Source organism: Triticum urartu, chromosome 7A (genome assembly GCF_056163025.1).
Source record: "Triticum urartu cultivar PI428250 chromosome 7A, HENAU_Tu73, whole genome shotgun sequence".
NCBI classification, from domain to species: domain Eukaryota; kingdom Viridiplantae; phylum Streptophyta; class Magnoliopsida; order Poales; family Poaceae; genus Triticum; species Triticum urartu.
In genome coordinates this window covers 648,533,269-648,561,174 of record NC_141879.1, presented here as the reverse complement: position 1 = coordinate 648,561,174, position 27,906 = coordinate 648,533,269, and the positions used below count along the sequence as shown (strand labels likewise).

General features: G+C 47.2%; 2 protein-coding genes across 2 annotated transcripts; both read left to right on the top strand.

The window, feature by feature from the left end:
- Positions 1-1,619: 1,619 nt before the first annotated feature.
- Positions 1,620-3,730, top strand: LOC125524368 (peroxidase 3). The gene is made up of 4 exons (XM_048689427.2): positions 1,620-1,949; positions 2,058-2,249; positions 2,349-2,511; positions 3,125-3,730. The coding sequence occupies exons 1-4, from the start codon at positions 1,734-1,736 to the stop codon at positions 3,547-3,549; spliced, it is 996 nt and encodes a 331-aa protein (XP_048545384.2). The 5' UTR covers positions 1,620-1,733; the 3' UTR covers positions 3,550-3,730.
- Positions 3,731-6,858: 3,128 nt separating this feature from the next.
- On the top strand, positions 6,859-13,605 carry LOC147961040 (uncharacterized). The gene is made up of 5 exons (XM_087537683.1): positions 6,859-7,166; positions 12,248-12,382; positions 12,473-12,761; positions 12,837-13,061; positions 13,163-13,605. The coding sequence occupies exons 1-4, from the start codon at positions 7,164-7,166 to the stop codon at positions 12,944-12,946; spliced, it is 537 nt and encodes a 178-aa protein (XP_087393809.1). The 5' UTR covers positions 6,859-7,163; the 3' UTR covers positions 12,947-13,061; positions 13,163-13,605.
- The last annotated feature ends 14,301 nt before the right edge of the window (positions 13,606-27,906 follow it).

Genomic DNA, 27,906 nt, shown 5'->3' with positions numbered 1-27,906 from the left:
GAGCTTTGAAGTTTGACAAAATTATCATACCAATCTCGCAATTAGAGATTTTTGCACAACTTGCACCTGGTCATAATTTTTAATGAAAAAATGGGAAAAAAAAGTTTCTACGGTTCTACACATTATTAACCAAGATAAACATTTCATAATTAGTTAGATAACTTTGCTAACTTTCACCGTCGATTATATGTTGAGATCCGTGCAACATTCTACAAATTTAGAACTTTTAATGTGTGAAAGTTATTGCAGTATAGTGAACATTTTATTAAACATTATATTAGTTTTGTAAAGTTGATGGATGAATAAGATTTTCTCAGTCGGCCAAGATAATACTACCGACGGATCTGAATACTTTGTAAATCTGTATGAAAGCATTTTGTTAAATCAATTGACAAATGAGCTTTCAGGCAAGCCTGGGCGCTCGGTCTTTTTGGTTTGTTCGGCTCGGTCTTTTAGGTCTTTCAAGAATTCGTTATTTCAGTCTTTTCGGTCCTCCACTATTCGGTCTTCGGTCTTTACAGAGCAATGTTCGGTCCCGGCCAAACAGACCAAATTTAATGCAATAACTCATATTCATATATGCTACTTCCCAATATACTAGTACATGTTTATATAAGAAAAATTGAGAAAAATATGTTTACAGAGGTGCAAGTGTATATAAGAGAATTCAGACATGTGAGAACATAAGTATATAATCAGTGAACGGACTAACAAGTAGCAGGCGTATGCATGGTTGGTTCGTGTCTCACACGTGAGAGAAGGGGAGGAATGAGAGTAGGTTGCTGCCCGGTTGGGCCTTAGATGATCTACAAACATGACCTATGGTATGTGTGTGTGGGCTTTTAAATCGGTGTATTCGGTCTTGCAGAGTAGAGGGCCGAATTGACCGTACTTATTTCGGTCTTATAGTTTTGCAGACCGAACTTTATTCGGTCTTTTCGGTTTTGGTCTTTTCAGGTTCGGTCTCGGTCTTGTCGGGTTCGGTTTTTGGTCTTCGGTTTTTATGCCCGGGGTGACTTTCAGGGACACAAGCAAACCATATTTTTAAGCTTAGAAACATGACCTTTTTTTTGCCTTGTCAAAAAAGAGTTGGTCCGTACAGGTTCCGAAGAACATTTTTCATGGTAGTTTAGAGGGTTTCAGTCAGATAACCCAGATGGAGCAGCGTACGAATACGATAGTAGCCGTATGTAGGCTAATCAAAAAATACGTACGTACGTATCGTCTGGCCTTGACAAATGGCACCGCTACTCGTACTTTCACGCTGTCAAGCATACCAGTAGTACCGCTGACTATTTTCCTGAGGGGTATGCAGCTAGCAGCTGACTAATAATCGACCTGTTTAACTGAACATTTCCGTTGTGGAAGCAAATGCCCGCTCCCCAGGCTGTGCGGTAGCAACCGGGACGACGCCATTGGCAGGGGCGGCCGGTCGATACCGAATTATTTTCTTGTCAGGGCCCGTTCATCGTCTCGCCGTCGTGTCTCTTGCTACGTCGGCCCGCCGGCCTTACCTACTCGCCCGCTTACGTACCGCCCAGCACCAACCCCACTAACGGACCGCCGCTGGCTGTTGCCGGGCGGGAGCGTCCCCGTGGCCGTGCGTATAAAAAGCGATCGATGGGCCGGTCCAGAACCCGCGGCTGACAAGGCAGAGCAGAGCATCCTCGTGCCTTTGCACACCACCGCCCGCCACTCGAGCGCGCTCTAGGCTCTAGCTAGTGGTGGTGACAATGGCGGCGGCGCCGTTGGTGCTGGCGATGCTTGTGGTGACGGTTGGCGTCGCGGCGGCGATGGCGGAGGGCGGGAAGCTGCGGCAGGGGTACTACGAGCAGAGCTGCCCGCGGGCGGAGCAGATCGTGAAGCACTACGTGGAGCGCCACATCCCCCACGCGCCCTCCGTCGCCGCCACCCTCATCCGCACCCACTTCCACGACTGCTTCGTCAGGGTACGTGCCTACGCTCTTCCTTTCCGTGAACGGCGACGTCGACGTCGACGGGAATGCCGGTGCGTGCTCTGTTCTGGGTCCTGATGAATCCGAATGGCGCTTTTGCAGGGGTGCGACGCGTCGGTGCTGCTGAACGCGACCGGCGGCGGCGAGGCGGAGAAGGACGCGACGCCCAACCTGACGCTGCGCGGGTTCGCCTTCCTGGACCGCGTCAAGGCGCTGCTCGAGCAGGAGTGCCCCGGCGTCGTCTCCTGCGCCGACATCCTCGCGCTCGCCTCCCGCGACGCCGTCGGCGTCATCGTAAGTGCTCCGCTTCCCTGTCCTGCCACACCTCAGCACACACATACGCACACGCATGGCTCGGCGGCGGCTGACCGATGATGAGTGAAAAAAATGCAGGGCGGGCCGTTCTGGCGCGTGCCGACGGGGCGGCGCGACGGCAGGGTGTCGATCAAGCAGGAGGCGCTGGACCAGATCCCGGCGCCCACCATGAACTTCACCGACCTCCTCACCTCCTTCCGCGCCAAGGGCCTCGACCTCGCCGACCTCGTCTGGCTCTCAGGTAACCATCACCACCAATTATCACAAGATTAGTTAGCACACTAAGCATCAGTGCCCGAGCTGATGACATATCGATCATTGGCACCGACACATGCACGGTGATGGTGATAGCGAAGTCTAGTGACGCACAAGCACTCAAACAAAGATGGGTAGGATAGTCGAGTGAGTAGTGAGAGGAACTTGATAGATTCGTGCTTTTTCTGTCCATGCGGCGGCTCTCTATCTAGCCGCTAGCTACCAGAGGCTCCTACCACTTTGTACAACCCACTCACACAACATGGTCACATGAGAGGACCATTGGTGGTGGACTGGTGGTGTTGCTAGCTGAAACGGATGGCTCCAAGATAAGAAGAAAAGTAAAGGAACCACAAATCTTGCCGACACTATATGTGCAGTTCCACAAAAGCACCAACCCTATTTGTTAGCCGTTTAAAACTTTGGTCGATGTTGATATCATTTCCCAATAGCAATAATAGGGCTAGTATGCATTGTAGTATTTGTTCTAGAGACTAGAAAGGTTGTTGCATTGTACATTACTTGAGCTTGCGGAATTCTGCACATATTATACTGTGTTCACCACCTCAACCGATCCATCATGTGCCAATACCACTCAGGGGCACACACCATCGGTATCTCGCACTGCAACTCCTTCACCGAGCGGCTATACAACTTCACCGGCCGTGGAGGACCCGGGGACGCGGACCCATCTCTTGATGCAGAGTATGCTGCCAACCTCCGCCAGACCAAGTGCACCACGCCCACGGACAACACCACCATTGTGGAGATGGACCCCGGGAGCTTCCTCACCTTTGACACTAGCTACTACCGCGGCCTCCTAAAGCGCCGGGGACTCTTCCAGTCCGACGCCGCGCTTATCACGGACGCGGCGGCAAGGGCCGACGTCGAGAGCGTGGCCAAGGGTCCGTCGGAGGTGTTCTTCCAGGTGTTCGCACGGTCCATGGTGAGGATGGGCATGATAGAAGTGAAGACCGGTGGCGAGGGGGAGATCAGACGGCATTGTGCCATTGTCAATAGCTAGTGTCGTCCGTTGGTGGCATGTGGACGACTGTTTTTGTATGTTTAATTACATTTCCTTTTTTGCTTTGTGTGTACGGTTTTGTTTATTTTCTTTTTTTGTAAGGTGGTTTTTCCAGGTGATATATGTCTTCTTTCTCTTTTAATGAAAGTAAACAAATAAACAAGGAACACGTGTTAGTAAAGCATGAAAGAGCACGTGACAATGATATACTCCCTCCGTTCGGAATTACTTGTCTCGAAAATAAATGTATCTAAAACTAAAATACGTCTAGATACATCCATTTCTACGACAAGTAATTCCGAATGGAGAGAGTAGATACCAGTGATGTTGATGTCGGGGCGTTCAGTCCCGTACATACCACGAGAGCATCTTCTGAAATGATGTTGATGTCACTGGATTTTCAACATGTATATTTTTAATGCAAACAGGATCGGATCTATGATAAAGATTAATCGGAACTACAAATTATCTCAAACATAATAAAAATTACGTCAAGGTATATGAACCACCGAACGACAATTGTCGCCATCATAATGGAATCTATGCTGGAGCTCCATCTAATCCATCCCGACGAGCGAACTTGAGGTGGGTCGGAGTCCGAAAGACTAACTCTCGAAGAAGAAACACCATCATCTATCCGAGCGCCACTCTTGCAAGGACTAAAACCCTACCTATCTACTAGCCAGATTCGAGGCACCAAGATCCCCTCTCTGCCACCAGTTGCTGGAGCGGCAGGCGGAAGGGAGACGAATCCCTATGCTTGCCGGGAAAGATCAAGGGGAGAAAGGTTTTCCCTAGTCACCTTGCGACATGGGAAATATATATTTTTGCCACAGATGAATTTTTAACCTGTATCAGCTGGACAACCAACTCCATGAACATCACTCGACCAGCAAACCTAAACACCATTACAAAGAAATTAATTAGCCGATTAAAATGTTAAGCTTACATCCATTGCGGCTCTGACCATTTATTTTTAACAGGAAACTCTAAACTATCTAGAGCTTACACATCCTTTTTCCTCTCCAACATTTCCCCCCTCCTGCATCTCCTTTCAATCCCCATATTAATCACTCCAACCACACTATCAGTTACTCAAAGGATCATAGGTTCCCAGCCTTTGCTTCCTATGAATAAACTCAATAGCCACTAGCAGAGAAAGCCTAACCACCTTTTCTCGTTGGTAAGAGCAAGAATAACCATAGATAAGCCTAACCATCTTCTCTCGCAGATACCATCGAGGAGAACCATACATAATTAAAGGGTATTGTAACTCCCCGGTCAAACCTACCGATTCACTCACCGGTTCAAGGTTGTTGCGTCTGTGATCTAGACTGGCCCCACAAATCAATACTAGACTTTCCTGCGCACTTTGTCCTCACTCATGCACATCTAGGAACAACTTCTCAATCGGTCACCCATCCTCAAATTGCTCTGAGCCAATCACGTTGCTTTGAGGTTCTTGTGGATGGGCTCCAAAAAAAGCACATGCACCTTGTTGATATGAGTAGTCTATCGTTTCTATTAAGAGGGATGTCACAAATATCAACTCGGGTTCTTCCGCCTCCATCAGCATGTCCCAATACCTCACATTTCTATAGATCACACGATGGTTAGGCTAGTGAGCTATCAAAAGAAAAAGCATAAAGTGGTGGAGAGATAAGGAGCGGCAATGTAGCTAGACAAACAACTTATAAATATAGGGGAGACAACAATGAAAATGTGAATAAGGGTAGTCGGAATTTTAAGAGACTGGAGAAGAATGGCACTCCACAACTGACATAATACACTATGAGTAAGTAATGAGAAGTACATAGGAGGACATATAGGACATTACGAATAATGTTAGGAAGGAATGCATGCATGTCAAATTTGTAGTCAAATGGGAGGCTACGTAGTGTTGTTGACATGCTGCACACACATAAATGTAAACGAACATAGATATCTAAGTTAATCTTGCATCTTTCCAACGTAAGAGCATCTCCAATAGATGGTCCATATGTAAAAATACCTAACTTTTAGACCGTCTCGGGCAAAAAACGCTGCTCCAACAGACGGTCCATATGCAAAAAAGAATTGGACCGCGGCCTTCTCATGATGTAAAATACAACACCTCGCGGTGCAAATATACATCACGAGATGCATCTGGTCCAAAACTAGCCGCCGCCCGCGAACGCCCAACCGCCACTTCATTTCCTTTCTCGCCCGCGCCCGTCCGCCTGTCCGAAGAACAGCCGGCCGGAATCGGCAGCCGCGACCGCCCAAAACCTCGCCGTCGGCGCCGCCACCATCCCACATCCCTGCCGCCGCCCTCCGCCGCCGTCGCTACCGTCGCCTCCCCGCCGCCGCCCGGACGCCGCCGAATCGGGTGGCAGCCGACGCGGGATTCGGCCCCTCCGGCGGTCCGGCTGCCGCGGTAGGCCTCCGCCGGGTCTTATAGGCTGCCGCCGACCTCCTCCCGTCGGCCGTGAGCCTGTCCACGGCCGTTGCGCCGGCCGCACGACCGCCGCACCAAACCCTCCGCCCGGCCGTCGAACTAATCTTCGCCACCCGCCGAGCTCCTCTTGGCCGGCCTCCTACCTCATTTCTTATCACCGCCGCCGTCCGGACCGACCGCAGCCGTCCGCAGCAGCCAATCCAACCGGCAGCCAGCGGCTGAACAACAGTCGGGCGGCTGCTGGCCGGTTTTGGACCATGAATTTGCACCATCTACTGGAGTTGCTCTTTTGGACCATGAATTTTGTGACGCCCGGATAATTAAGCTGCAGTAATTCCTTCCTAATGATGCCACATCATCATGATTACTGTTGTTGAACTCACGTTGCTTCGAAACCGGTTCAAATTTCAAATTCAAATCAAAGTCCAAAATTCAAATTGCCACACATGAAAACTAAAATGTTCAAAGTGTGGCAAATAATCCCTGAATATTTGTCATGTTGGAACCAACCTCATTTGAGTTCCCAAAATGCCCCTAGGATTTTATCTTGTGGTCCAACAATAATTAAATTGGCCTTTCCAATTTCTAAAAATGGTTAGCCAACTCCTTTTGACCCCAAACTTTTTATGCAACTTCACTTTGTTCCTATCTATTTTTGTGCAAAGTGCCACATTTAAAAATAATAATTCAGTAGCTCTTTTAAATAGGAAATAGAGGCAAAAAAATAAGAAAATGAAAATAAGAAAAAGAAAAGGCAATGCAGAGTAAATAAAAAGGAGAGAGGCCCCCGCCCCTCACTGTGCCTCGACCCACCAGAGCCAACCCGAGCCGCTGGTGGGATAAGACCAAGCCCCCCCCCCCCCTTTCAGCCTCGTTAGCACCCAGATATTTCCTCCCTTCCTCCCTCGCCCGCCTCTCTCCTGATTCGGATCGGAGCCGAGCGCCGCGGTCGCCGTGGCTCCGAAATCGTCGCGACCACCCTCCTCCCCGAGTTGTGCCAAGGCATCTAGGAGGACCGGCGCCCTCGTCCTCGTCTGTCTCGAGCACCAGGACGAGCCGGACCGCCCCGCAGCTCACCGTCACGGTCGCCCTTCTCCGTGCACGGCCGCGGCACCAAGTCGGCGATTGGGTCGCCGTCGAGCCATCCCCGGCCTCCTCGAGCGCGTCACCGAGCTCCATGGTGAGCTGCGCTTCCTCCCTCCCAGTTTCCCTTTGGTTCGGTCGTCGTTTTCCGTCTCCCGTAGTTCGCCATGGCCGTCGGAACCCAAGCTCCTACGCGCCCGCTGTCTTGGCCGTGCGTGCCCGCCTTGCCTGCGCGCACCCTCCCCAGCTGCGCCCTGTACCGCCCGCGACCTGCTCCCTTCGCCGCGCGCGGCCTCCCTTCCGCCTTCCGCGGCTCGCAGGAGCAGCTGCTGCTTCTGCCAAGCTGTTGCTCTCTGCTTGTGCCGCAGCTCATCGCTGCTTCCTTGCTGCGTAGCGCCGCGGTCCTGCTCACCCGCCCGGTCGCGCCGGGCCTGCACCTCGCCTGGCCGCGCCGACCGCGACCGCGCCCTACTGCTGCCAATGGTCGCGCACTGCTCCCCGCCCCTGCCGCTCAGTGTTGGCTGCATCCGTTCGAGCGCCCTCGCCGGCAGCCATGCCTCAAGCCCGCCCTTGCCTCGCACCCCCCCTCCACCCGCGCCACCCGCTTCCCCTGGCCTCCCGCACGGCCTGCTGACCCTGGCCGCCGACGCCTCGCCAGGTCACGGCCTCGCCCCCCCCCCCCACAACGAGCGATCTACGCTCCGTCGGGTCAGCCCCGACGAGCGCCCGCGCCCGATAACCCCCCCTACGCCCGTTAACTACATGGCCCCCTGGGCCACTGGCCTATGGGCCCCACGCCCCCTTAAAAAAGGATAAAAAAGAAATATATATGTTTAAAATAAATAAATAATAAAATTAGTTAATTAATTAACTAAAAAGTTAATTAACTTAACTAACTCGGGTTTAATTAGCCTAATCACCTAGTTTGGTTAACTAAACTGTTAGGCTAGACTAAACAGCCTATGACACAGGGGCCCACCCCCTGTTGACCAGTCAAACGTTGACTGGCCCGTGGTCCACTTGTCAGCCACTGGGTACACTTTGGTGTACACTGTGCTGGGTGCACCTAGCATTTTTTTAGCATTTATTTTCATATTAAAATTAATTTCAGAATATTAATAAAACTTTGAAAATTAAAGAAATTAAACCGTAGCTCGGATGAAAAAGTTTTCTACATGAAAGTTACTCAGAATTTCAAGACGAATCCGGATACACGATCCGTTCGTCTGACATACGTCCCCAGCGTAGCGAGCATGTAAAATTTCTCCTCTGATTCATCTGTCTGAAAGACGTCCGGGACCGAGAAAACTTTTCTGGATGTTTCCCCCTTCGCCAGTAACGCCTAGCACAGCGTTAGGACACCTCTAGCCCCGCTTGTAATCATGTTGTGCATATGTTTGTGTGTATTTACTGTTTCTTCCCCCTCTTCTGTCCGGTAGACCCCGAGACCGATGCAGCCCCTGTGATCGACTACGTCGACGACAACCCCTCCTTGCCAGAGCAACCAGGCAAGCCCCCCCTTTTGATCATCCGGATATCGCCCATTCCATTCTCTCATGCTTGCATTAGATTTTCCTACTGTTATTGTTTGCTCCTATCCTACTGCATAGCCTTTTTATTGTAACCTGCTATTGTTACCTACCTGCTTATCCTAAATTGCTTAGTATAGATTGGTTAGAGACCCATCAGTGACCCCCCCCACTTGACCCGACTGCCCCGCTGGATTATCAGAAGACCCGATCAACGGGATCGATGTCCAGGCCCCGACACCTCACGTCACATCACGCCCCTTTGTTGCTCGACTCTGCAGAGTTACCATCGAGTGCCGAGGGTGGAACCTCATACATCACTCCTGATGAGACCTCTGTAGAGTAGCTATTCGATCGTGGTCATCGAGGGTGATTTCCTCCTTAACCACTTCCGATACGACTCTGTCGTGCAACCCCTCAAGTGTGAACCTCGAGGGTGGTTCCTCTTACGTTCACCTTGATGTTTACATCGAGTGGGAATCCGACAAGGGTGATTCCTCAGGTTTTCCCCTTGGTGTTAGACACACGGTTACTATGGTTACTATGACTTTGCACTAGACCCTATTACTAAAGATGGGTTGGCCCTGAGGGTTACCCGCGCGAGCTTAATTGCGAGTGATGTGGAGTCGGGCGGACCTGGAAGGTGCCCGCGAGATACTTACGAGGCGTGACCGGGCATTCTTAGCCCTTGCCGCAAGTACTCGAGACGGGGCGACGGGGTCATATCGATCGTGAGTCTCTGCTCGTTTCCGCGTGCTCCTAATCCACTAACGGTTTGGATATTTGATCCGGGGGGCCTCTGGCCTTATAGCACTAACCATCACGTGGGCATAGTATGGGCGTTCTACGTCGTATACATCAGCCGAAGCTTAATAGACGTCAGCGACTGAGCGGCGCGCGCCGAGTTGGACTGAGTAAGCTCCTGCTTTGTTGAAGGAGGTAGCTAGGTCTGCTCACCGGCTGCCCATGCAATGTGCAGGAGTTCTCGGGGAGATGGCCCATGACCCCTGGGGGCATAGGTTTAGTCCGGCGTGCTGGCCTCTCTATTAAGCCTAGGTCGGGTTGCGGCGTATTGTTTGGCCGAGGCCGGGCATGACCCAGGAAAGTGTTTCCGGCTGGAGTTAAGCGAGCATGGTGGGTAAGTTGGTGCACCCCCGCAGGGAAGAAAACAACTATCAATAGCCTGTCCTACGGTAACGGACACTTGGAGTTGTATCCCGATCGATACAACTAGAACTGGATACTTGTGATGAGAAATGGATGGTGATGAGAATTGGATTGTGATGATAACTGGATAGTATGGCTCTGGGATTGCTTTCTCGCAGGGAGTCGAGAAAGGATCTCTGGCCGAGGTTGATAACACTACTGCTACTTTACTTTATGCTACTCTACTCCCTCCTGTTGCTGCAAGATGGTGGTTTCCAGAAGATGCTAGTCTTCGATAGGCTAGGCTTTCCCCTTCCCTTCTGGCATTATGCAGTTTAGTCCATAGAAACAACACTTTCCTTTGATACAGATGCATACTAGTTTAGATCTAATGTAAGTCTTGCGAGTACTTTGGATGAGTACTCATGGTTGCTTTGCTACTTCTTTTCCCCCATACCCGATTGTTGCGGCCAGATGACGGAGCCCAGGAGCCAGACGACGCCACTGATGACTACTACTACCCGAAGGATGCCTATTACTACGTGAAGACCGACGACGACTAGGAGTAGTTAGGAGGCTCCCAGGCAGGAGGCCTTACCTTTTTGATCATTGTTGCTTTTGTGCTAGCCTTCTTAAGGCAATCTTCACTACTAGGGAAAAGCCTATACACAGAATTTTACCAGTAGCGCTGTACAAAATCAAGTAGCAGCAGCGCGCATAAATAAACCGCGCTACTGCTATGACTTTAGCAGTAGCGCGTACTAGCGAAAAGCGCTGCTGCTACGTTTGAACTGGGCGCACATGGCTAGCCCAACCTAGCAGTAGCGCGTATAATGGCCCATCGCTACTGCTAATCGCTATAGCTGCAGCGTGTGTTCCAGAACGCGCTGTAGCTAACGTAGCAGCAGCGCCCTTTCTGGAACGCGCTACTGGTACTTCTGACTTAACCACGCGGTTCGTCCTTCCCCACGGCCACTTCATCCCCCAAATCAACTCCACTCTCGCCGCCGCCGCCGCCCCTCGGCCGCCGCACGCTCTCCCCACACCGCCCCCAAGCCCAGATTCAACACCGTCCCCGCCCCCGACCTCAACGCTGCCCGGGACGCCGCCCCCGACCCCGACCTCAACGCCGCCCCAGACGCCACCCCCGCCCCCCCCCCCCCCCGACCTCAACGCTGCCCCGAAGCCCCGACCACGACCTCGACACCGCCTGCCCCTCCCTCGTCGCAGGCACCCGAGGTGAGCACGCCTGCTCCTCCCTCTCCCCTACCTCTGCCTAGGGTTTCTACCTCCATCAAATTAGTTAGGGTGGAAACGAATCGGATGCGGATGCGGCTCAAATGAGTTAGGGTTCATGTAAAGGTGGAAACGAATCAAATTTCTAAGATGAATCATAAAACAAGTAAAATTTGACCACTTATTTCACTTTATAGTTGGATAATTGGAATATCCGCTACCACTTTCCACTCCTATAGGTTCATCAAATTAGATGGTAATTAGGGCAGTAGTTCTTAGGTACTAATTAGTTAGTAAGAACTAGGTACTAATTAGGTACTAGAATATTTTTATTTATAGTAAGTTTATTTTTAGTAAGAACTAGTTGAATTAATAGAACTAGTTAGTAAGAACTTGTTGCTATTTTTTAGTTAAAGCAATTTTCCCGCGTCGACGTGGACGATGCCTATCCCGCATCCTCGTCATCGAGTCGGCAGAGGGCGACACCTGCTTGACCAGATGGGCCATGTCCGGGACTGGGCTCCGCCGGGGTGGTACTGGGAGGCGCTACCTACCGGGGGGCGCAGGTTGGTGAGGAGCCAGCCTGTCGTTGACCCGAACCTTCTTTGGTGGCGGTCGCGTGGGCCAGTGACGGTCCAGAGGCTCGAGGACTCCGCGGATGTGGTGCGTCACCGTGTCAGTGAGGAGGACGCGCACGTCCGTCGCTACTTGTTTGCGTTGGAGCACAGGTTCTCCAATACCTGGCAGGTTCTCCAGGGATCTCATTGGAGCTATGATCCCGTGATGGTTCCTTCTCTGTGGGTGTCCACCGCCCGCGCCGATACCCGTCGTGTGCTAGGGTTTTAGTTGTACTAGTGATGTTATATGTATGACACTATTCGGGATGTATTAGTGATAATATTTGATGATGTACGGACGCATGAGATGATTTACTTTTGCTTATTGAATGCATGCTAATTTGAGTCTTATAAGATATTTTGAAATGTATATCTTGTGTTTCTCAATATCCAAGTGGCCAGTCATGTTTGCAGGTTACACCTCCGAGTGGCCTATGTTTTGCCGGAGTGTTGATTCATTTCCGTTCCGGCAAATTTCAGGCGCTCGATATATCCTATTTTAGCAAAGGTCATGCCGTATTTTTCCGTGAATTTTGGCATGACTTTTGCCAGAATAAGTAGGAAATATTGAGTGCCCCATATTTGTGTTTTGAGTATCCTGGTAGTTGTCTTCTATCGATTTTCAATTAATGTTTTAACTATGAACATAGGAAATGTCTGACGACAAAAAGGATTTCGGTATTTGCAAATACTGCGAAGACGAGCACGGCCTGTGGGACGGAATCTTCCTAGATGATGATAGGCGCTTCAGCATCAAGCTGGACGAGAACTTCGAAGTGGACACAGTAAGTCACAATGACAAGTCTTTTTTCGTAATTAAGCATGACATCTGCTTCATTTGCTTCAACTTATATATTTTTTTACTATTCTACTAGCGTATCCCCTGCCATGCAAGAGTTTTTGTATTGGATAAGATAGGTTTCAGTCATACTATGGAGGTAAAGAAAGTTTATTTGAAGACCGAGCATGGTTATATTTTCCATGCAAAATTATACAATTCAGACGACTACACCTATTTTGGATGCAAAACATGGCGAGCACTATGCAAGACTTATGCATTTCAGCATGATATGGTTATCACCTTTGATATTCGTCCGAAAGATGATATTGAAGGTAATACCGACATCTGGGTCGATGTGCAGACGCCTCCAGTTACACCAAAATGTAAGTTTCTCAACCATATTTATGTCTTTGATATTGTTTATTCAAAAATAGTTGACAACTAATTTGTATTGTCAGCTTATTTCGGTGCAAGCAAACATGTCCAACGCTTGGTAGACATGACCTACTACTGTCCCGGGGCTGAACTAAACTGCGAGGAGCTAAGTCATTATGTTTCATGGCTTTGAGGATCTTGATACCGTCAAGACAAATTTTCTTCCTGGACTTAGAAATCTTAGTACTGAAAACGTGCGACCAATAGTGTTCGTCATGAACTACGGTCACATCTATTTAGGAAGAATGGTAAGATTTTTACTATTTGTCCTCAGTGCATCTTTTCCATACATTATTTGTGAAGCTAAACTTCATTGCTAAGTATGTGACCATACGATGTTCTTCAACAGGGACTCCCGATGAATGTTGTGCCTTATGGGATCGAGACTAAAGGTACCATGAGTATTATTAGCTTACGGCCAAGATATCCTACATGTTACTTTAGTGCATTCAAGATCAGCGATGAATTCTTAATAGTGCAAGACTGGACCAGATATGTGATGGGGGAGCACAGAGAAGTACTAGGGGGCAGCAAACATATGTGCTACCCAAAATTAGGAGACAGGTTCATCTGCATGCTCCAACTTGATCAAGGAGGAGAGCTACACATGTTTTATGTTGTTTTACCTAAGAGAGAGCAGCAGGAGTGATTAGCTAGAAATGAGTTTGAGGATGATGATGTGCTACACTATTACTATGATGATAAAATAGCTAGTGTTGGTGGTAATGACTGATGATTATTATTAGCTAGTGTTAGTGGTGATTAAATAAATATTGTTGGTGCTAATGATTATGATGATGATTAAATAGCTTGTGCTGGCGGATTAGATTCAAGTGGAGGCAACATGTGGTGCACATCGAAAGTACTACTAGTCCAAACTAGATCAAGTTTGGATTAGTAGTATACTTTTGACATGCACCACATATTGCCTCCACTTGAACCTAATCCACCTTCATTTGACACACTGTTATGGACATAATGATGTAAACCTCATAACTGGTATTGTACCAATATTTGTACGATGGCGCATAAATACACTAAAAATAAAAAAGTAAAAAAACAATACTAGTAGCGATGGAATGAAAACACGCTGCCAGTAGTTACATTAGCAGCAGCATGGGAGAGAACAAGCGTTGCAGCTATTTGTCCTAGCAGTAGCGCGTGCGGCACGCGTTACTGCTAAGCAATAGCTGTAGCGCCATATTAGTAGCGCGCCTACCCGCGCTACTAGTGAGCACAAAACCAGCGCTACTGCTAGGGTTTTCCCTAGTAGTGCTTGTTTAACTCATGTCTGTACTCAGATATTGTTGCTTCCGCTAACTCTTGTGTATTTGAGCTTATGTATTCGAGCCCTCGAGGCCCCTGGCTTGTATTATTTTAATTTGTGTCTAGAGTTGTGTTGTGATATCTTCCCGTGAGTCCTTGATCTTAATCATACACATTTGCGTGTATGATTAGTGTACGATCAAATCGAGGGCGTCACAAGTTGGTATCAGAGCCGACTGCCTATAGGTAGCCCCTTTTCCAACTCCTTGGCCGAAGTTGAGTCTAGTGATCCAAAACTGTTTTACTAACTTGGCTGTGTGGCTTACTGGCCCACGTCGCCATTGGGTGGTATTAGGATCTTTTATTCCTCGTCTATACTCTGGGACTCTAATCTCTCATCTATTCGGGTTAAACTTTTTACTAACTCTGACTCTAGGATCTCGTAACCACTTCCTTCCGGAGAGTCCCTTCTCTACAGATGATCGCCTGCTTCGTCAGAAGATTCTTCAGATACTCCTCGATGTTTCCTGAGACCCTGTGCCCACTGCTTTGCAGTCCCTGACCACCGACAATCCCCGTGAATAATATCCTTGCCGCTTGTACCTTCATCCCCAGTTGATCCTGTTATTACAAGATGCCCCTAGTACTCTCCGTTGTTTCGAGAATCCTTTGTGCCTTCTGCTTTGCAGCTTCTTTTGCAATGCGGATAATTCACTTAACCGGGGTTCGTTCATCCCTAGTTGTTCATATGCTTTCCCAAATACTTGGAAATACTATCCGATCTTCCAAAAATCCTAAGCAGCCTATTGTTGTTGGAATTCTTGTTTGCTTGCATTATGGTTAATTCCGTATTTCTAGTAATCTTCATTGACACCCTCTGTCACTATCATTTCGAGTCCCTTGATCCAATATGTCGCGAATGCTCGTAATCCTCAATCAGATCCTAGCATTCATCCTTGCGGCTCAGACGTCACTCCAAACCTGAGCTTGTTCTTGTCAAATCAAACCTTGGTTTGATTGTCGATCTGTATCGATTCAACTCAATTATCTTTTGATCAGAGCCTCTGCTTCAGATCTTCTGATTTGAAAACCGCAATTCCTTTGTATTCAAGCTTTGAAGTTATCCAGTTATATCTATAACCCGATGCCTTCGCATTCTTTCTTCTTCTGGGTGAGTATCGATACTCACATCAGATCTTTTGGACCGCCATATCCTTGGTTGGACTATTATCCGACAATGTCCTTCATATTCATTAAACTTGTGAGTTTTGCCCTGACACATATTGCCTTTGGTAAATTCTATCATCTGCTTTTGTCAACCATGCTCTGCTTTCGAGCTGGTATATTTTAATCCTGAAGTTAGTGGTATATGTTCCTAATATACCCCTACGGGTTGAACCTATACCTTCCCTATTTGTGTGAACTTGAAAGAGATGTGAGTCATACTCTTCTGGTGCTTCGCCAGATAAATCTTCTGCACTACAATTTCTTCGAGAACGAGGAGTGAATGAAAGGTTATGCATTGAAGAAGGGGGAGTCGACCTTGAACCTTTGTGTTCATGCCCATGGACCCGATGTAGAACTTATCATGGAAGCTGCTCATAAAAATAATTATTTCTTTGGTACAAGCTCATCTTGTATCCATGAATTGATCCTTGCTATCGTGATTCCGACCATATTTCCTCCTTGATTCCATTTACTGGATAAGTTAAAATACTTATCCTTTGCAAATCATTTCCCCCGTCCAACCTCTACTCTGATTTACCTTCTAGCATTATACCTAGTACTTGATACTGGGAAGCTTTACACCTCATCACATCATTCCTAGCCTGATTGGCTATATTTTTATCATGTCAACTTTTTAACTGGGCTACCTGGCCCTTATGCCCGGAGCAACTTCCGACGATGAGCTAAGCTTACGTCGATCTTCCTCATCTTATCATTTCGCCTTGAACAGCAAGCTTATTTTCGAGTTTGTGTCGTAACCATGGTTCCAATAACCTTTCGCTTCATCATTCCTTTGACTGGATGTCATCGCCGATCGACTACATCTTCATGAAATCTCTCGACAAAAGTGTCGTGATCATCATCAACATTCTGAGCCTTTCCAGGATATCAATCAAATTAATGAGGAGAAATACAATCCCTCCCCTCGATGATTTATGTTATCATTGACAACATTCTTGCCTTCCCCAACACAAGCTTGTTCATATAATTTTGGAAATACATCCCTTTTGGCATGTCGATGGATTGTGGTTGAGCCCGTCGGCCACACTCTTATCTTTTCCCTACTAAAATTGTATGACTTATTTTCTAAGTTGTTTCCGATGGATCCTTGGTGTATCCAAAGTCTGACCTTTGCTTGAAACCATGTCAATGCTATCTCGAAGCATGTCTGTGGTGATCCGATCTCCAATGAGAACATTTGAAGCACATCCAAACACCGTTGTATGGGTAATGTCAGGAATTTTCTTCCCCCTTACCTAAATGATTCTATATTTCTATCCTGTCATGGATATCATGCTCTGCTTGTCCTTGGGAAGGATATACCCCTGAAATATGTGTTTCAACACATTTTTCCTTTCCATTATTTTGCTTAACCTGATGATCACATTTTCTTTTCCATTGGTTTGTTTGACCTTTCTGGTGATCTATATGATATAAGCAGAAATATTTCCCTGCTTATGTAAACACCTCGGTGTACAAACTGTTAGTAAGTCCCTGTTACTATTGTGGATGACTTTCCGGTAGCCACCAATGGACGAGAACTTTGCCTATTGGTCCGCCTCGTTCAACGAGCAGGAGAATGGTTCTCTTCGTCCCTCGCCCTTGGTACTGACGATTGTTGCCGACATAACTGGCAGGCTACCCTCTGACATGCCTTGCTACCATGACCGTACAAAATGCTAGCACCCTTCCTGCTTTTAACCCACATGGTGGGCCCATAACCCACAGTTCCATAGGATCAAAACCTGACTCTCCTGTTTATCCTTTATTCCGAAGTATCATTTGCTCTTGGCTTTGTATGTTGTCACGAGCCACCGTCCGAGAGATGATCTTTTCCCAATGCTCTGAACCCCCATTCTCACACTCTGTCCAGGTATCGATCGTTTGTCCATTCGCTTGAAACTTCCTATTGTACCTTCATACTTTGCTCTCGATGTTTTATTAACTTTCAACTCGAGAGATACTTTGAAAATGCGTTATATCGACTAGAGGGGGGGGTGAATAGGCGATTTTTATGAAAGTCTTCAGAACATAGAAGTTTTGAAGACAAACGATAAAATTAAACCTATTACCATGCAGCGGAAGGTAGACTACACTAGGCAAACCATAGTCAAGTATTCAATGAAGTGAAAGCACAAATACTAATAGCAGCTAGGTAGTAAGGATCAGGTAGGAAGATATTGTGAAGCCAAACAGAACACGCAGTCACTCAGTGAAGACAAATGATAGTGCAAACATACAATGACTTCACAAGGAGTAACAGTAAGTAAAGGGAAGTGAAGATGAAACCAATGACTCGTTGAAGACAATGATTTGTTGGACCAGTTCTAGTTGCTGTGACAACTGTACGTCTGGTTGGAGCGGCTAGGTATTTAAACCTTAGGACACACAATCCCGGACACCCAGTCCTGAACACGCAGCTCAGGACACCCAGTCCTCACCGTATTCTCCTTGAGCTAAGGTCACATAGACCTCGCCCAATCACTCTGGTAAGTCTTCAAGGTAGACTCCCAAACCTTCACAGACTTCGTTCACCGGCAATCCACAATGTCTCTTGGATGCTCAGAACGCGACGCCTAACCGGCTGGAGGATGCACAGTCCTCAAGTGTAATAAGTCTTCAGATCACACAGACAAGAAGACTTAAGTGATGCCCAATTCTCTCTGGCTCTGGTGGTTAGGGCTTTATCCTCGCAAGGAATTCTCTCTCAAAGGCTTCGAGGTGGGTTGCTCTCAAACGACAAAAGCCGTACTTTCAATCTGAGCAGCCAGCCGTTTATGGTTGTAGGGGGTGGGCTATTTATAGCCACTTGGCAACCCGACCTGATTTGTCCGAAATGACCCTGGGTCACTAAGGAACTGACACGTATTCCAACGGTCAGATTTCAAACTCACACGACAACTTTACTTGGGCTACAAGCAAAGCTGACTTGTCCGACTCTGGACAAGATTCGCTCTCATAGTCTTCACTCGAAGACATAGGTTTTTGGTTTAGGCATCACTTCAGTCATTCTGACTGGTTCTCTTGGACCACACTTAACAGTACGGTGGTTCCTATGACTCAACACAAAAGAAAAAGAACTACGAAAGATCTAAGTCTTCGAGCTCCATAGGCTTTATATAGTGTCTTCTCTTGTCATAGTCTTCAATGTGAATATCTTCATATACCACCTTTGACTTCAATGTCTTCATACATTTTTAGGGGTCATCTCTGGTAGTAAAACCGAATCAATGAGGGACTTCTACCTGTGTTATCCTGCAATTCTCACAAACACATTAGTCCCTCAACTAGGTTTGTCATCAATACTCCAAAACCAACTAGGGGTGGCACTAGATGCACTTACAATCTCCCCCTTTTTGGTGATTGATGACAAACTAGTTGAAGTTTTCAATGGGGAATATAATCTGTGAAATTGTAAAGGATAAGGAATTGTCTTCATAAGTTGCAAGGGCTCCCCCTGAAGATGTGCATATAAGTTAATTTGCTTTTGGAATGCAAATGCACATGGCAGGTTGTACTTGTGGAGATCCACTTCAACTTATGATGACAATCCACTATGCATGTGAAAGTATATGAAGATAATGACATGCATAATGGAAAATGGACGTTTGCAGAATGAGCTAAGTGCGGAATTTATCGTCGCACATGTGGAATTGATCTTCGCAAAACAAGGTGGCAAATAAGTAGCAGACTACCATCTAGTTTAAGTGTTACAACTCATAAGAACCAAATGTAGCAAAAACGAGAGTTGTAAGCACGAAGCAAAATATAAGGCACCCGTCCATATGGACCCGCTTGAAGACTATCAATCTCATATGCTTCTCCCCCTTTTGTCAGTAATGACCAAAAAGGTTTGAAGACATAGAGCCTCTACTCGTTCGCATGAGGAGTAGGTGAAGTAGCAGGGTTGTTGGTGTTGTTTGGTGGTGCAGAAGAGCTTGGAGGTGCTGAAGGAGGTGGCGGTGAAGTAGCATCGTCTTCTTCCTCAATAATTCTGGCAGTCACTGTGGCCGCAGAGGAAGAGAACTCAGAGTCTTCAAGGGATGGAGTTCCTAGCAGCACAACCCTTCGAGGAGGTGTGGAGTCAAACTTGAATCTCTCAGTGAAGCCATCCTCTTGAAGATCAGCTTCAGAACACATCATCGTGAGCCCTTTCCATGTGCGGCGACAGGTTTCATGGGCAACGAAAGCATTCTTGGTGGCAAGATTTCGAGTGCGATTAACATCCACAAGAGGCTTTTCATCTGACGCTTCAGCCAGTCATGATGCCTATCCTGTTTCTGATGTAGAGCCACAAGAAGCTCTCGGTCGTTGAGAACACGAGTGCGCTTCTTGGGTCTTGGAGCAGTGGCACTGTCAGTGGCTTCAGTGGAAGCAGGGTGTGGTGCACGTGTAGTGCCAGCCAAAGGATACACCCGAGAAACTGCTTCAACGCCTTCAACGTTCCGAGTAAAACTCTGATGTTCTGCATTCTGAAGACTTAGAGGTTGCTTGGCAGACTCAGAATATATGGCTTCAGTAGACATGTCCACGTCAGGCAAGAAGATCCGATGGTTGCAGGCTGAGGGCTGATACGAGATGGCGGAGTGTAGCTTGATCAGCCGCATGACCCAAGGGGCGTAGAACTTCAAACCAAACAGATCAATGCCTGATGCAGCAAGTTGGCGTATGAAGAAGTCCTGTGCATTGAAGCATTTGCCATGAAGTATATAGAAGACCAAAGTCTTCATTGCACCCTGAAGCCTGGCATTTGGAGAGTGCCCTTTGATAGGCCAGAGAGTTTGCCTGATGATGTGATAGATGGTTCTTGGCAGGTACTCAAGATCTTCAACGAAGAACTCTGTGGGATAAGCAGCATCTTGGGGCAATGGCTTCATCATGCTGAGCATCTGACTCATATCAGGTTCTGGCCGCTGAAAGATGCTCTCAATAGCTTCAGCATGTAGCTGACAGCCTTGCTCGAAGAGATCGCCAGGAGTGGGCAAGCCAGTGAGCTCAATGATGTCAAATGCATTGGCTTCGTGATGAACGTTGCCAGTGATCCACTCCAGAACCCAAGTCTTCGGATCTCTGATGTACCCTCTGATGTGAAGTGTGGCATAGAATTGAAGCAGCAGCTCTTCATTCGAATGCTCTTCGTCAGTAATGAACTGCAGCAGTCCAACTTCCTTGAAGAAATCTAAAGCTTCTTCCAGACAGGGCAGACCAGCTATAGCTTCAACGTCAAGGCGCTTGTGTGGGAAGATGCGACCTTGGTTGTAAAGAATGCAAGAGTAATAGCTTCGCTGAGGATAGCTCCAGAACCGATCAGATGATATCCTTTCCCTTGAGTAGGGGTTCCTGGAGCTATTGAAGAACATGTTGTCTGCCCGGAAGCCATTGATGTTGAAGGAGCCAGGTGCTGATGCAGGACCTGGAAACCTTGGCAGACTTGGGATTGGCTTCTGGACCTGAGGCCTATGCTCAACATGATAGTCGAATTGGGGACCGGCAGCAGACTCAGGAACAGAAGTGGCGGGATCAGTGGCTTCGCTGTCTTCTGAAGCTTTTGCTGGGGAGGGCTCCACATTAGCTTCATTGGTGGTTGTGGCAGCCTCACGATTTTCATCCTCCACTTGACTAGCTGGAGGGTCGGTCACAAGCACATTCTCCTAGAGAACTGCTTCTTGGTGGGACAGGGGAGTGGGATCTTGTGGGACTCCTTCTTCTGCGCCCGATGCAGCCGGAATGTCTTCAGCAGAGACTTGAGGCCTTGGACCTTTGCGAAGCCTGCGGAACGCAGACGACGCCTGTGGAGTTGGAGTGGGCTGGGCCTCATAGTCTTCTTCCTCTTGTGGGCGATCCACCCATGAAGCATCCTATGCAATTGGCGTCAGTGGACGACCAATGCTGATGAGTTCGCTGTTTTCATGCTGAGGAAGGACTGCACCATCTTCTACATTGTCATGTTGACCAATGTCTTCAGCAGCGATGGGATCAGCTGCTGGAATGTCTTCAGCTTCATGAGCCTCTGTGGAAGCAGGCTCATGAATTGTCAGTTGTCGTTCAGCTTCAGGATAGACCATAGAAATGGGTTCAACTATCAAGGGCTCTGTGGAAGCAGCCCGAGCTTTCTTGGTCTTCCTCTTCTTCTTGGAGGGGGCAGTAGGAGAGGCTTCAGAGTGTTTCCTCTTCCTGGCTTCAGCCTCAGCAGTCCTTGTCTTCTTGAGGTCTGAAGCTGTTGACCGGCTTTTTGGCTTCGAGCCAGTCAGTCTAGTTGGGAAGACAATCGGAACTGCTTCTTGCCTTGGTGCATCAGGTTCAGCCGTAGCAGGCTTCTTCTTCTTCTTTGCGGCCATCCTGGGGTCGATGCCAGGACGCCCAAGTGCCTTGCGCTTCTCAGCCTCATTATAGGCTTGCACACATCTGTCAGCTAGAGTCTTCATGCGCTCACGCGAACCCTAAGCTTCTGCACGCTTCTTCACAAAGGCTTCCTTGAGCTCGTGCATCATTGTCTTGAAGTTCTTCACTTCTTGCACGCTGAGCTTGGCCATATGCTTCTTGAACTGAGCCTTTTCATAGTCAATCTTCTGCTTCAGTTTAACAATGCGCTGGGCAATAGCAAGTTCTGAAGCAATGGCGCCTTGGAAGGCGACACTAAGGCCAATGGGTAGCTTCAGATCTTCAAAGCTAATGTTTGGCGTGTCAAACCACTCGTCAATGAAGTTGTGGATGATGGTGACATCAAAGAGAGGCAGATCATTGAAGATTTCTGCTTCTTCTTTGCTCTTGATGAGTTGCTCAAGAGCGTCATCTGCAAGATCTTCATCACTTGACAGATCAATGTCGTCATTGTGCAGAATGGCAGCAGCTGTTAGCTCTTGGCCAGTGTGAGACAGAGGCATCTTGGCCTTCTGGGGCTTGGAGACGCGTGATAAGTCTTCAGACTGCACACTGTCTTCAGGAGGTGCAGTTGCCAATGGCTTTGCCCTTGAGATTTTTGGTGAAGGGGCCGGCTTTGAAGCTTTTGGCTTCTTCAACTGCTTTGGCTTCGGCACTGCAGGCGCGTCATCAGACTCAGTGTCAGCTGCAGGCTCATTCACTGCAGTCCCTTGAACCAAGATGTAGGTGATGAGGCCTTCAAGGTTGGCGAAAGGACCGATGACATTGGGTTCTGCATGTCGTGTGCCATCTGCCCTTGGAGATGAGGGACCAGGGTTGAAGTCTAACCCAAAAGTCTTCTTGTCCTGCTTCGCTGAGTTCTGAGCAAACTGGAAGTTGCGCTTGAACAGATTGTCGTCACGACACCATAGCAGTGACGACGAGTGTGCATCAGCAGGCTGTGGTCCACGGACCATGCATGGATAGAAGCCTTGAGCAATGGCTTCATCTCTAGACCTGGGTAGAAGATTCTTAAATAGGATGTCTCCCCACGGTCTCTTGATGGCGTTTTTCTCAGCATACTCCTGGGTCACAAATCTGTATTTGAACCATTGTTCTGCCCAATATCTTCGAATCCATTGGATTCGGGTCTTGCGCTAACTGTAATCCTCTTCAGGATCTGTCTTGTACATTTCTGAGAGTTCATCTGGCAGATCTCTGGAGGTCTCACCACGATGCTTTCTGCCACCCTTCCTTGCTGCTTTCTCTGAAGCCATAAACTTTAACCTGAAAGGCTTCAAGACGTTCAAAGGCTTCAAAGGTTTTCGTTTGCTGGACCAACAGGAACTGGCTTCAGGAGAATTTATGTGATGCTGTAAGAATTCTGCAAATGAATGCAGACTATGAGAACCAAAGGATTCTCCCACGGACATGTACCTGTGACAGCATTAAGGTGCGAGGGAAGGGGAAGAGGTCATATGCATTCTCAGAAGATTTTGAAGATAAATCAGTTTAGAAGACATTGACCTCATCGTGCAAAGACATTCACTCACAGATAAGAAGTTGGTTCCAGATTTGTACGAATCCACAGATCAGCACAAGTGAGGAATCTAACTACTTTGTGAAGCACAAGTGAATATACTAGGCATGTTATGAGATGCAGTATGAGAGAGATCTAGCTTGTGTGAACAGAAACTGCTTGTGGTAGAAAGTGACAAATCCATAGGATCAATGGTGCTGTAAAAAGAGGAAGTTTTATTTACCACACTAAGAACTGCTAGACGGAGTGTAAGATGAGGCCGAGCAGTTCGATCTTCCGTGCCCTAACTTGGCGATGGAGGACACCTACGGCGACGGCGGAGAGGACGATGTCCGCGGTCGGTGTGAAGACGGCGTCGGAGAGGTTGCGGCAGCGAAGCTCTTCGTCGCCGGCGTCGTCGAGGGCTAGCGGTGGCGCTAGGGTTCGTGCGAGGGTGGAAGAAGAGATAATAACCGCTGTGAGTGTGTATTTATAGGTACAGGGGCGGCACTGTGCTATTACACAGGTGCCCCTGGCGATTCGCATCTGAGGAACACGTGGCCATTATGCGGAATTTTGGGGTTTGTTCCACGTCCCACGCACGCCTGGATTGTCGGGTGGTCGTTCCTACTTCTCCGGATTCCATGTGGAGGAATGAGCATTGAAAACGGACTTAATGGTTGTCTCTATATCTTCTGCTGACAAGGACGCAGAGAAGACACTCGACAGTTTCAATAGAATGCATATGACTTGGGGAGATAGAGTTTGAGATAGAAAGCATAGAGATGTTAGGGTCCGATCACATTCACTTAGTTCAAAAAATTCAACACGAAGACATAGCTATAAGTGAATGCTGTAGAGGACAGAACACTAGTATATATATATATATATCTATAATCAACATAGTGAAGATAATCATGAATATATGTTGAGATCGAAGCCAAACCAAATGTGAAGACATTGCAAGGTAACGCCATGAGTGAAACACTTCAAAATAGAACGTTTGGTGGTGGCGTTACCCACCCTATAGGAAGTATTAGACCCAGACACGGCGAACAATTATCGTTGCGCTCCGAAGTCAAATTCCACATTAATGTATTCACACTTAGAATGTATGTCTTCATTGATTGAAGATATACTTTACTTCGTGTGTTGCACATCTAAGTCATCAATATGCATAAGGGTTAGGATGTGTGCCTGATCACAGGACATTTGAGGATTCCAGGATATTTAGCTCACACCGTAACTTGCAAAACCTCTTCTCATCCAAGGGCTTGGTGAAGATATCTGCCAATTTCTCTTCGGTGTTGACGTGTATGATATCAATGTCTTCCTTCACAACATGATCTCTGAGAAAGTGATGACGAATTTCAATGTGCTTTGTCTTCGAGTGCTGAACTGGGTTGTTGGCAATCTTGATGGTGCTTTCGTTGTCGTAGTAAAGTGGCACTTGCTTCAGATGAATGCCATAGTCCTTGAGTGTTTGCTTCATCCACAAAAACTGAGCGCAGCAAGATCCAGCAGCAATGTATTCAGATTCATCAGTGGAGAGAGATACACAGTTCCGCTTCTTTGAAGACCAACATACAAGTGATCGTCCCAGAAAATGACATGTGCCTGATGTAGACTTGCGATCAACTTTGTCACCAGCATAATCAGCATCCGAGAATCCAACCAGATCAAACTCTGAGCCCTTTGGATACCATAATCCTAGAGTTGGGGTGTGAGCCAAATATCGAAGAATTCTCTTCACAGCTAAGTGATGCGACTCCTTTGGTGCCGCTTGAAATCGAGCACACATGCAAACACTAAGCATAATATCTGGCCTAGATGCACATAGATAAAGTAAAGAACCAATCATGGAGCGATATACCTTTTGATCGAACTCTTTACCATTGTCGTCAGGACCCAGATGATGTTTGGCTGGCATTGGTGTTGTGAAGCCTTTGCAGTCTTGCATACCGAACTTCTTCAGGCAATCTTTGAGATACTTCTCTTGAGATATGAAGATGCCATTGCGTTGTTGTCGTATTTGAAGACCGAGGAAGAACTTCAGCTCCCCCATCATGGACATCTGATATTGCTCTTGCATCATATATCCAAACTCTTCACTGTACTTCTGATTGGTGCAGCCGAAGATAATGTCATCCACATATATTTGGCACACAAATAGTTCACCATCATATGTCTTCGTGAAAAGAGTGGGATCTAGGAAACCAGGTATGAAGCCTTTGCTCTTTAGGAAGTATTTGAGTGTGTCATACCAGGCCCGAGGGGCTTGTTTGAGGCCATACAGTGCTTTGTTGAGCTTGTATACCATGTCAGGATGTTTTGGATCTTCAAAGCCAGGCGGTTGTGCAACATACACTTCTTCTTCAATCTTGCCATTGAGAAAGGCACTCTTCACATCCATTTGATATAGAAGTATGTTATGATGATTTGCATAGGCCACCAGTATGCGTATAGCTTCAAGTCTAGCCACAGGAGCAAATGTTTCATCGAAGTCAATGCCTTCCACTTGAGTATATCCTTGAGCAACGAGACGAGCTTTGTTTCTGACAACTTGACCATGCTCATCTTGCTTGTTGCGGTATATCCATTTGGTGCCTATTATATTGTGCTTCCGTGGATCAGGACGCTTAACCAGTTCCCATACATTATTCAGCTCAAACTGTTGAAGCTCTTCTTGCATAGCTTGAATCCATTCAGGTTCCATGAAGGCTTCTTCAACTTTCTTGGGTTCTGTTATTGAGACGAATGCGAAGTGCCCACAGAAATTTGCTAGCTAAGTTGCCCTTGAACGACTGAGTGGACCAGGTGCATTGATGCTATCAATTATTCTTTCAATCTGCACTTCATTGGCAACGCGAGGATGTACAGGGCGAAGACTTTGCTCTTGCTGTTCATTGTCGTTGTTGGAAGGAATGTCTTCAGGCTGAGCATTGTCTTCATGTTGATCAGGTGCTGAAATGATAAGTTCTTCTTCAGGATGAGCTTTAGAAGGTATAATTTCTCCAGTTCCCATTAGCTTGATTGATTCACTGGATAGAACTTCATCTAGCACATTTGGCAACTGCTCTCTTTGTGAACCATTGGTCTCATCGAACCGCACATCCACTGTTTCAACCACTTTGTAATGAAAGAGATTGAAGACTCTGTAGGAGTGCGAATCCTTTCCATATCCAAGCATAAAACCCTCATGTGCTTTTGGTGCAAATTTTGAGGTGTGATGTGGGTCCTTGATCCAGCACCTTGCGCCAAATACTCTGAAGTAACTGACATTTGGCTTCTTGCCAGTAAGGAGCTCATAAGATGTCTTGTTCAGTAGCTTGTGAAGATAAACACGATTGATTGTATGGCATGCAGTATCAATGGCTTTGGGCCAGAATTTTCTTGGGGTCTTGTATTCATCTAGCATCATTCTGGCCATCTCAATTAGTGTTCTGTTCTTGCGTTCGTCAACGCCATTCTGCTGTGGCGTGTACGGGGCTGAGAATTCATGTGTGATGCCCAAGGTATCAAGATATGTATCAAGGCCAGTGTTCTTGAATTCAGTGCCATAGTCACTTCTGATGTGCTTTATCTTGGCGCCAAAATTGTTCATAGCTCGATTGGCGAAGCGTCTTAAGACATCCTGCACTTCAGTCTTGTAAAGGATTATGTGCACCCAAGTATATCTAGAATAATCATCAACAATAACAAAGCCATAGAGGCAAGCAGTAGTAGTTAGAGTTGAGTAATGAGTGGGACCGAAAAGATCCATGTGAAGCAGTTCAAAGGGTCGAGTAGTGGTCATGATTGTCTTTGAGGGATGTTTGGCCCTCGTCATCTTCCCTGCTTCACAGGCACCGCATAAGTAGTCTTTCTTGAACTTGACGCCCTCGATGCCTATGACATGCTTCTTCTTCGCAAGGGTGTGGAGGTTCCTCATGCCAGCATGTCCAAGCCTCCGATGCCAGATCCAGCATTCTGAAGCCTTTGCTAGAAGACATACTGCAAGCTGTGGCCCTGCTGAGAAATCTACCACGTACAAATCATCTTTTCGATACCCTTCAAACACTAGAGACTTGTCAGATTCCATTAGTACAAGGCAACGATATTTTCCAAACATTACGATCATGTTCAAATCGCAAAGCATTGAGACAGACATTAAGTTGAAGCCAAGGGATTCAACAAGCATGACTTTATCCATGTGTTGATCCCTTGATATTGCAACTCTACCTAGACCCAATACCTTACTTTTACCAGTGTCAGCAAATGTGATGTGGCTCTTGTCGGATGGACGTAAGGTTGAGTCCATAAGAAGACTTCTTTTGCCAGTCATGTGATTTGTACACCCACTGTCAATAATCCATTCTGAAGATGCTGGTGTCGTACCCTACAGTGCAGTTAGGGGGATAGGCTTCACCAAGAGCATTGTGAAGCAAAAACATTTGACAAACTAGTGGGTTATGAAAGCTTAGATCCAGGTTTGGACTAATAGGGAGAGTAGCAAGCGATTCAGGTACGAAGTACATAGTAAGACCATTTGGGCATTTGATCTTGCAACCTACAAGATGTTTAAGGTCCCCAGCAATAGCGTCAGACGATTTTGGTTTTCTGCTGGAGACATTTCCCTGCAAAAGAGAGTTAAGCTTTCTTAGCCACCCACATCAAGGGTGGCTTAGAAGCAATAAGTCTAAGTGCAGCATCTGAGAATTTTTGGCTTTGAAGCCTTAGCA

What these genes read in the sequence shown, in the direction of transcription:
- LOC147961040 (XM_087537683.1), top strand. An exon ending in AGAACTTCGAAGTGGACACA is followed by an intron (nt 12,383 to 12,472) that starts GTAAGTCACAAT and finishes CTATTCTACTAG; the next exon opens with CGTATCCCCTGCCATGCAAG. An exon ending in GCCTCCAGTTACACCAAAAT is followed by an intron (nt 12,762 to 12,836) that starts GTAAGTTTCTCA and finishes TTGTATTGTCAG; the next exon opens with CTTATTTCGGTGCAAGCAAA.
- LOC125524368 (XM_048689427.2), top strand. Translation starts at nt 1,734, where the DNA reads ATGGCGGCGGCGCCGTTGGTGCTGGCGATGCTTGTGGTGACGGTTGGC. An exon ending in TCCACGACTGCTTCGTCAGG is followed by an intron (nt 1,950 to 2,057) that starts GTACGTGCCTAC and finishes GCGCTTTTGCAG; the next exon opens with GGGTGCGACGCGTCGGTGCT. An exon ending in CGACCTCGTCTGGCTCTCAG is followed by an intron (nt 2,512 to 3,124) that starts GTAACCATCACC and finishes AATACCACTCAG; the next exon opens with GGGCACACACCATCGGTATC.